This window comes from Aegilops tauschii, chromosome 6, assembly GCF_002575655.3.
Source record: "Aegilops tauschii subsp. strangulata cultivar AL8/78 chromosome 6, Aet v6.0, whole genome shotgun sequence".
Lineage (NCBI taxonomy): Eukaryota > Viridiplantae > Streptophyta > Magnoliopsida > Poales > Poaceae > Aegilops > Aegilops tauschii.
In genome coordinates this window covers 11,536,755-11,545,998 of record NC_053040.3, presented here as the reverse complement: position 1 = coordinate 11,545,998, position 9,244 = coordinate 11,536,755, and the positions used below count along the sequence as shown (strand labels likewise).

The 9,244-nt window shown below is 47.8% G+C and overlaps 1 protein-coding gene across 1 annotated transcript; it reads right to left on the bottom strand.

Annotated features, from left to right (window-relative positions):
- Positions 1–629: 629 nt before the first annotated feature.
- Positions 630–8,788, bottom strand: LOC109762882 (DExH-box ATP-dependent RNA helicase DExH12). The gene is made up of 5 exons (XM_020321763.4): positions 8,596–8,788; positions 7,736–8,482; positions 5,369–7,618; positions 4,117–4,506; positions 630–4,009 (listed from the first exon to the last, which is right to left on the bottom strand). Exons 2-5 carry the CDS (start codon positions 8,465–8,467, stop codon positions 836–838), a joined length of 6,546 nt encoding a protein of 2,181 aa, XP_020177352.1. The 5' UTR covers positions 8,468–8,482; positions 8,596–8,788; the 3' UTR covers positions 630–835.
- Between the last annotated feature and the right edge of the window lie 456 nt (positions 8,789–9,244).

Sequence of the window (9,244 nt, the reverse complement as noted above, 5' to 3'; positions counted from 1 at the left end):
TACCGGTGAACAATATGCATCGCGGTACTAGGTGTGCCTATGGGTAATTGTCATGCATTTGCATTATCTAACATTATCTCGAAGGGCTCACATTGGCAGAAAACATAAATGCGAAATGTACTCTGCATGAAAAAAAATCCTTTGTCATTACCATTCCTTCAACATATATTTTATCATCGTTGGTCAATAAAGATGCTCACACTATTTATCATCAGTCCCCATGAAAACTAATTACAACCGAAACAAAAAAGGAGGCTTGTAACAAAAACACTCTATTCCCTTCTTAATTAATACATGTGGCAAATCTTTTGCCACGTTTCAGAAAAAAAAAAAAGGAACGAGGTCGGCACTTCAAATTGAACAAGGAGAAGAGTGAACATCACAAACCAACAAATATTGGGGCATAAACTTGTAAAAATCACAAATTTTACTTAACCGCAACTACCAATCTACAATTATTCTACTCCTATTGTACCACCAAGGCAACGGTGAGACAAAATGCCTTGTGGATCAATTTATATCTTCACTGACAAAAACACAATAACATGTTTATCAGGCTCTACAGTAACGGTTGTCAATCACCGACAAATCAGATCCAAGAAACATCACATAAGAACATCAGCAAAACATCATCAGCAACCAGTGCAGATCCTCCTCGTTGCCATACAAAAACACAATAACGTACGTGTGCATCAGGTTGGTTACACTGAATCAAAGCTAAACTTCATGTGTTACATTACAGACAAGGGGATGATAATAAGTTTCAGGTCACATAATATTCTCTGCATAATAAGAGCAAAAACCCAGTATAGAAAAGAGTTCCAGGTGTTCGAAATTAGTCGCCTCCAGCTTCCTTGATGTCGACGGTGAACTCGTACTCCTGGTCGCAGCCGAGGTACGAGTCCGACATCAGGTAGATCATGTAGTCCTTGCTCCCTGGCTCTGTGGCAGCGGTGAACTCGAGCTTCACACGGGCCCTCTTCTGGAGGGTGACCCTCTTGATCGCCAGCAGCTGCTTGGTGGAGCTGTCGCCGACCACCAGCCACCACCCTTCCTCCTTGGTCTTGGGGAACCTGGGTGCGTGAACCGGGCCCACCTCGGAGTTGGGCAGGTTGGTCATGTCACGCTCCAGAGTCACCTGCAAGGTCACATTGTCACCGGCCCTTATGTCGTCGCCCTCACGGACTTCATAGGTCATGTCGACGTTGGGGAACCGCTTGAAGAACTGGACCACGTCCTGCAGCTCAGAGTTTGACAGCTGCAGCAGGTCCCGCATCTCATCGATGCTCATCTCAGCCAGATCAAAGATGCTCTCGATGGGCTTCGCTTCGTTTTCCTGGCATCTCCGGGCCAGGTCCCTGGTGAAGTGTGGAAGTTGGAGCAGCACAGAATCACGATCCCACATGCCTTGAGTAACCATTTGGCTCAGCTCCATTGCATTCAGAGCCAGAGTGAGCCATCCACTGCTAGAGATGACATCAACCATTGCCAGGAGCAGCCTATGGGCAGAAAGGAGGATCTCCCGTTGGTCGGCTGCCAGGTTCCCTACCACCGTGTGCCTTGCAAAGTGGGACTGCAGCAGGGCGTTTGCCTTGACATGTGGATCACCATACTTGGGTTTGTCAATAGAGAATCTCTGGTGACGAACTAGCCTCTCAATGTATTCCTCTTCGCCTGGGCGACTTGGAAGCTCTGCATATTCCGATGCCGAAGCTAGAATTTCCAGGAGGCCTTTCATCTTGGTCTTCTGAGTTAGCATCGAACTGAACCGTTCGATAGTGGTGTAGCTGATGTAGTAGTAAGCAGCAATGAGACCAAGGTTGAGCGGCTTCAGGTACATATCCTCCTCTACAGCCACGCACTTGCTTGACTCCAGGTCATTCAACACTGTCTCGATTAGCTCAGAAAGATGATCCGACAGATGCCTGTGACTTACACCCTGCAGATTGTAGTAGTTGGGGTTCTTGTTCAGCCGCCTGTACATGAATGTCCATGTAAGATAGTCCACTGCATCTTGTTTGTTTTCTACAACACCCACAACAACCTCAGCATTCATATGATCATGCAAGAAATGGTGGAGATGACTCTCCACAGGGAAGGCCTCAAATAGGAACTTCTTGTAGTATTCCTTCCGAGGTGCATGGCACAATATAACACACTTCCCTGAGTTATCTTGAAGAGGTCTGCTAGCATGACCCATCATCTGTAGCAGATCAGTTATTGGATAATCAGTATGAGCACTCTCCCGACCATCATAATACTGGGTTCCCATCACAACAACCAAATGAGCAGGCAATGATCTCCCCCAGCACATCGTGCTGCTTGCAACACACACTTGGATCCTCCCACCAAGAAAGAGCTGAGTCACAAGTTCCTGATCAAGGTCACTAAGACCCTCATGCAAGTAGCCCACACCACATCTCAGAGTATTTTTAAGCGTTTCTTCATTGACACCTCCAATGAAAGTATCCATCTCATCCTGGGACCCAAGAAGGAACGGTGTACCACCACCCTCAGCACTTGAGTATGCACACAAATCCAATGCAGTCAACCTTGCATGCTTCCGTGTCGGCACAAACACCAAGGCAGGCTTACCACTCTTTGCATGTTGTGTGATGGCAGTGTATGTTGGCTTTGCCATTGCTTGCATTCTTGCCTCAAAATTTGCTATATCCACACCCTGGATGTGTATTTCCAATGGGACTGGCCGCACTGCTGGGGGGAAGTTGAAAAGACCATGAGCAGTAGCGCCAATCCATTCTCCAAGATCTTTAGCATTTCCAAGCGACGCTGAAAGCGCCACAATCCGGATGTTACTGCCAATATGGCTTGAAATACGTCTCATCCGAGAGACAACTATTTCCAGGACATGTCCCTTCTCAGATCCAATTAGATGAAGCTCATCAACAATAAATAAGCTGACTTGCTGGACAGGTTTCCGCTGCTTCCACCGGCGAGAAAGTGCATCCCACTTTTCAGGAGTACTAATAATGATCTCCCCTTTGTCAAGCAGTTTCAAATCAGCAGCAGTTTCGCCTGTTAGCTCAACTACACGGGCAAATTCACCAAATTTCTTTGACCAGTCTCTGTATCTTTCTTTGGCCAGAGCCTCAATAGGTGCTATATACACAACACGCATGTTGGTTTCCCCAGATACAGCCTTCTGGTGGTTCCTTAGTATAGCAAATTCCGCACATATAGTCTTCCCACTACCAGTTGGTGCAGCAACCAATACACTGTCGTCACTATTATACAAGACAGTGAACACTTGAGTCTGGATGGGGTTGAAATGTTTAAAAGCACTATAAAGACCTTCATATCGTGCATTCCTCAATGCAGTGACAGGTAGTGGCTGCAGATCAAGCAATTCAGTTGGTGGAGCATATTTTTCTGGAAGAATCAAGTGCCTAAAGCAAACAGGGAGAATCGTCTGAGAACCAAGCCACTTGTCAGATACAACACGTATAAAATACTGAGGAGGCAGTGGCTCATATATCGGCACTGTAAAGTGAAGTGTGTGATCTTCATCCACGTATTGCTTCTTAAGCATGAAGTACTCATGGTGAAGAATGTACTCTCCATCATTGTCCTCGACTATAACCCAAAAAGGCTCAACATATCCATGTACCTTATCATCCCATAGGAAATCAGGTGTTATAGTCAGTTCGAAACCCAAAACCGTGCGAGTAATGGGTTGAACATGGGCAGAAAGGTTCAACTTCGGCAACTGGTGGATGCACCTGTGCAGCTGCTTCCCCATCTTTTGAAACCGGATTAGTTCACCGATTTCCTGTGATGATAGGTCATAGTACCTCTCCCAGGCCAATTCTTTTTTCTCCAGTTTCATCAGAATTTCCTTTGGAATACCAGGAAACTGGCGCAAGGGTGTTTGGACACTCCACATCTGCTTATCAATCATCTTGCAAAGATTCAGAGCCTTCTCTGCTAACTGAGCCCATCCCCTCTTCAGAACTATTTCAAAAAGTGCTCGTAGAAGTCGGCCAGCACTCTGTAACATTGAGAATAAGAGATGTAAGAATACTATAGGAAAAGAAAAAGCAAGCAGTTCAAAGTTCAAAAATTCAGTTATTGTATGTTACATAGAGAACATGTTACCTGTCTGATGTAGACCATATCAGAACCAAGGGAGAGGCCCTCCAGTTTCAACCTAGATATATATGCTTGCAACAGCACATTGATCTTTGCACTGGGCTCCTCCAAACTCTCTTTTACAGGGATTGGCACACGATCCAAAAGCTTTGCCAGCTCCATCTTCTCATCTTGTCTGACACTAACATACTTAAACTCTTCACTCAGAGAGAACAATCGACACAGCTCAATATCACCCATTGTGGGCTTCAGATATTCATTGTATGTCGAAATAGTCCCATGACTAATGTAGTAATAACTGGCAATCCTTCCAAGGTCAGTAACCTGAAAGTATCCTGTTTTCCTGTCGTACTTTATCAAATTATTCCTATCCAGCAAATTTGCAGCAGAGTGCACCTGGAGCAGCAAACGAAGAATCAGCAGTGTCACAGGCAAGAAGTACAAAATCAAGAGAGCATCTGAAGAACAATATTAACAATGCCAATCATAAGCTAACTGCCAACTATGTTGCTCTGGTATTTCTCTAAGATTTGGGACCAGTATCAAGATGCGCCCATACAACAAATAAATTAATAAGGAACTCATCCAATGAAAAGCAAATAGCTGAGAATTTCTTTTCCTACCACCACAAAATACCCAATACCACATTACTGAGGATGAAGCCTCTTCCACCTTCATTTTTCCCAATTCTAAAACCAATCTCAAGCAAATGCCTGCTGTATTACAACAAATTATCCATGATAAATTTTGTATCTACATGCCTACCCATATTGGAACTTAAGAAAATTTTGGAAAATAAATTTCCATTAGAATGCCACATCTGTATGGGCTATGATGCTGTTAGTGATACATAGAAATCAAGAAATCAAACAGACACTAACTACCAAAGAGGATATTTGTTCTATATGAGCAACCTACAAAATGTGCAACTGCACCACATCTGGCATAAACAATACTAAAGACACAAAAAGCTAATACTAGTGGAAGTCACTTTCCCCTGGATGCAATTGCCCTAGCAGGATAGAAACATATTGCCTAGTCTATTCTCCACATATAAATACTGAACACCGCAACGTACAGCCAGCAAATTTAACAATTGATTATTTACTAAAGATTATATGCTCATGCACCAGTTGAACATGGCAATGTACAGCTAGTCCATATATGTAAGTGCAACACATGAAACAATGCTTGAGAATAAATCACTAGGATGACAGGATTATGTAGCTTCAAAAAACAGAGTATAGCATGTACTTACCAAGTCAGCTCTCCTCTCATCTAGCGTTTTGTCCGTCTCCATGATATCTGCTGGTAAGCCATACAGCGTTGGATTCCGCAGCATCCGGATGTAGAGATAAGTGTAGCCAAGCCAAGAGCATGCTTCCCGAGCATTCTGAATAGTACCCAGAACAATCTCAGCATTTAACTGATCTGCCAACTTGGATATGAACTGACTCTCAATAGGCAGCTGTTGATTCATAAGGGAGAGATAGTATTGCAATTCACTGTGGCCAGTTAAGATTATTCCCTCTCCGTGTGTGTCATACTGAGGCCTACCTGCACGACCAAGCATCTGCATGACATCCAGAGGACTTAATTCTGTCCAAGCACCTTTTTCCGGATTATAAATCTGTGTGCCCTTTATAATAACAGTATGTGCAGGCAAGTTGACACCCCAAGCAAGGGTGGCTGTAGAAACAAGGACCTGTATATGCTTATCAGCAAAAAGTTCCTCAACAAGCTCACGGTCTACCCTTGCCATCCCAGCATGATGAATAGCAAACCCATACGGCAAAAGGTCTTTAAGATCACTGCTTTTGACAATATCTGTATGACTGCCAAGGATCTCCTGGCTTGCACTCTCATCCTTCAGAAAGCGAGTCAATGTATCATTCGCCAAGGCAGTGTCTCTGATGGCCCGAGCAGTTTTCGATGTCTCCTTCCTGGAGTGCACAAAAATAAGCACTTGATGCTTACCAGCAGAAGCCATTACTTTCTCATAACAGATCTCATTCATCAACTGAAACCTCTGCAGTGGCTTCCTCACAGTGATCCCAATGTACTGCTGAGCAAGAGGGCAAGGCCGGTAACTGTTATCAAAATGGAAGAGACCCTCAGAGCGAACACGCAGGAATACAGCAACATCTTCATAGTTTGGAAGAGTTGCAGAGAGGCCAACTAGGCGAATATGTTCCTTGGTCGTCTCAATCTGCCGTACTGTTCTAGAAACAATACTCTCCAGGACAGGCCCTCTGTTGTCATGAAGCAGATGGATCTCATCGATGATCAGAAGCTTTACCATTTGAGTGTATGTTCTGTCCCCAGATTTCCTCGTGACAATATCCCACTTCTCAGGTGTGGTGACGATGATCTGTGTATCATCAATCTGTTGTTTTGTCAGGTTCTGGTCTCCACTGAGCTCCCTAACATTAACATTGAAGTCTTTAAGCCGTGCCGACAAGTTTCCAACAACTTCAGCAACCAGAGCTTTCATTGGGGCCACATAGACAATTTTGTACTTGCTATTATCAAACTCACCATCCTTCATATGCAAACCAATCTGGTGAAGAATTGTAAGCACAGCCACATTGGTTTTACCAGCACCAGTTGGAGCACAGAGAAGGATGTTGTCTGGTTTGAAAAGGGCAGTATCATAAACCTTGCTCTGGACCCTGTTCAGTTGCTGCATTCCAGCAAAAGCTGGTTGTGCCCACCCTGGAATATCAGATATCTTCACAATCTTCTCTCCAGTTCCATATGGCCTAGGTTTCAACGCTGGCACATGGACTTCCTCATACCCCTTATGAGGGGTTCTGAATGATCCCTCAGGAAGTTCACATTTCTTGTTGGCCATCAAGAGACCACCTTGGTGGAAGGAGAGGCTATCGAGATCAAGCAGCTGCCTCTGGCCCTTTAGCCATCCACTCTCCGTATCCCGCTCAACTGCCCGACGCTCCCTTGGACCATCAGCGCCAGCACTGTCATTGTTAAGAAGCCTCTTAGCCTCATCCCTGATACTTTTCTCCAGATTCTTCTGCCTCTCCTTTGCAGAGGCTCTCGTTGCATGTAGCTGCTCCAATATTGGAGCTAGGCTTGGGTTATCCATCATCTCTTCCTCTATCTTCTTCCGCTCTTCCTGATCTTCAGCCCTGGCTAAGCGGGTACACCAGACTATCTTGAACCGGTTGCGCAGTACCAACTTGATGAGATCGAATTTCTCATAGTCCAACTCCATGACAAGGCGGTTCTCGACATCTCTGTCATCACCAACAGCAATTATCTTCAAGATCTCCTCGGCAAGCTTCTGGCTCTGTTGGGGATCAATATCTTCGTATGCTTGTGTTATCTTCCTCTGCAGCCAGTAAGCATCAATGTCCTGCACGTTTATGTTCAGCCCCTCATTGGAGTTCTGCATATCATCGTCATCCAACTCGCCGCCCATCTGCATACCTCCAGGACGGTTCAACTCAGCCACATCATCATCATCGTCATCCAAGTCATCTTGCACCTGATAAGGAAAAACATTGAAGGTTATACACACAAGCAAACATATGGGATTTTCCAGTCAGGAACAGGCAAGAGAAACAGAGAAAGACTGTAAGCACAATGGCATACGGGTATGTACCTGATCAAAATCACTTTCCTCGTCATCTTCATCCTCCTCGAACTCGACAGCAACTCCAATATCATCATCCATGGTTGCGTCCCCACCATCACCAGAAGGCGCAGCAGCAGGGTCGCTGGCGTCATGGAAATCCGTGATGAGCTTCCCAATGGAGACGAACTGGTCGAACATGGCGCTGGAGATGGGGTTGAGGAGCTTCTCAATCTCCTTCTTCTTGTCAGGGTTCTTGATCTTGTCATTCTTGAGGACGGCGAGCACCTCGTCGGCAGCGCCGCCGAGCACGTCGAGCGGCTGGCCGCCGAACTGCTGCTGGATGACGCTGAGCATGGCCTCGTAGGCGGCACGCGTCTCCTTGGTCTGGGGCTTGTAGACGACGTCGTCGGCGAGGGAGAGCACGCTCTCCTCGCGCTGGGCGGCGGAGGAGCGGCGCCTGCGCTTGCGGGGCTGGTCGGCGTCGGCGTCGGCCCCGCCGGCAGAGGCGGAGGCGGCGTCGCGCTCCTTCTTCTTGCGGGACTTGGTGAGGCGGTCCTCGAGGTCGGGGGGCTTGGCCTGCACGGCGCGGTCCCCGAAGCTCCTCTTGTCGATCCGGCCCCAGAGCGTCTCGGGCTCGCCCGTGGGCTCGTGCGTGTCCCGCGGCCGCGAGTCGGTGGTGAGCACCAGGCTCGAGTTGGCCCGGTACTCGTACTGCTTGAACCGCGCGTGCGCCTCCGCGCCGCCTCCCAGGTTCGCCATCCCGCCGCCTCGCCGCTGCGGGGTCAAGGAGGAGGAGCGGTCAGGTGCGGATCCAAGCAGCAGCTAGGGTTTTGGAAAGTAGGTTTCGAGAGCTAGGGTTCTGATAAAGTATGGGAGGGGCGCGTTACCTGTGGGTCGGCCGGCGGGCGGAGCTAGCGGGGGCGGCTCGTGGCGCGGCTCCCGCCGCCTCGGGTGGTGGCGGGCGGCGGCGTCGTCGGCGTCGGAGACGGGGGAGGAGGGGGATGGATTTGGGGGGGAAGAGAAGGCGGCGGGGCGGAGATTGGATTGGACTCGGGAATATAGCCTAGGTCAGGCCTGGTCGGTTCGATTCGAGACGAGAGGGTGGATGAACCGAGCATGCCCAGATCGGGGCCTGGGCCGGCCCGTTTGGGTCAGCTGTACACCGAGGTCCTTGCCTGGGCCCTGAGAAGGGGACAAGAGGGCCAACCTTCTTCTCGGTTGCATTCAGCCTCGACACAACGGGTCATCTAGTCGTATAAGAGCATCTCTAGCAGACTCCGACACATCCCACTTTGACTTTGTGCTTGTTGATGATTGGTTGATATCTGTGTCCCCTAGCACAAGTCTAGGGTTTCTCTCTCCTCCGGCGGCTCTACCGCCGTGAGTTGATTTTGCTCAGGCGATCATCATCCCCTACCGGTCCCCGTCCGCCTCTCTGGTCGCTGGCCGGTATAGGGTTTCTGCGTCCGTTTTTTTTTCACACAAAACGATCTGATGGAGAGAGGAAAAGGTAGCGGATCTACGGACCCAGTTGAC

Excerpts from the sequence above, each read along its gene's own strand:
- LOC109762882 (XM_020321763.4), bottom strand. The coding sequence starts at position 8,467 with ATGGCGAACCTGGGAGGCGGCGCGGAGGCGCACGCGCGGTTCAAGCAG. Across the intron at positions 7,619-7,735 it reads AGGAAAGTGATTTTGATCAG|GTGCAAGATGACTTGGATGA; the intron begins GTACATACCCGT and ends TTTCCTTATCAG. Across the intron at positions 4,010-4,116 it reads ATATGGTCTACATCAGACAG|AGTGCTGGCCGACTTCTACG; the intron begins GTAACATGTTCT and ends TCAATGTTACAG.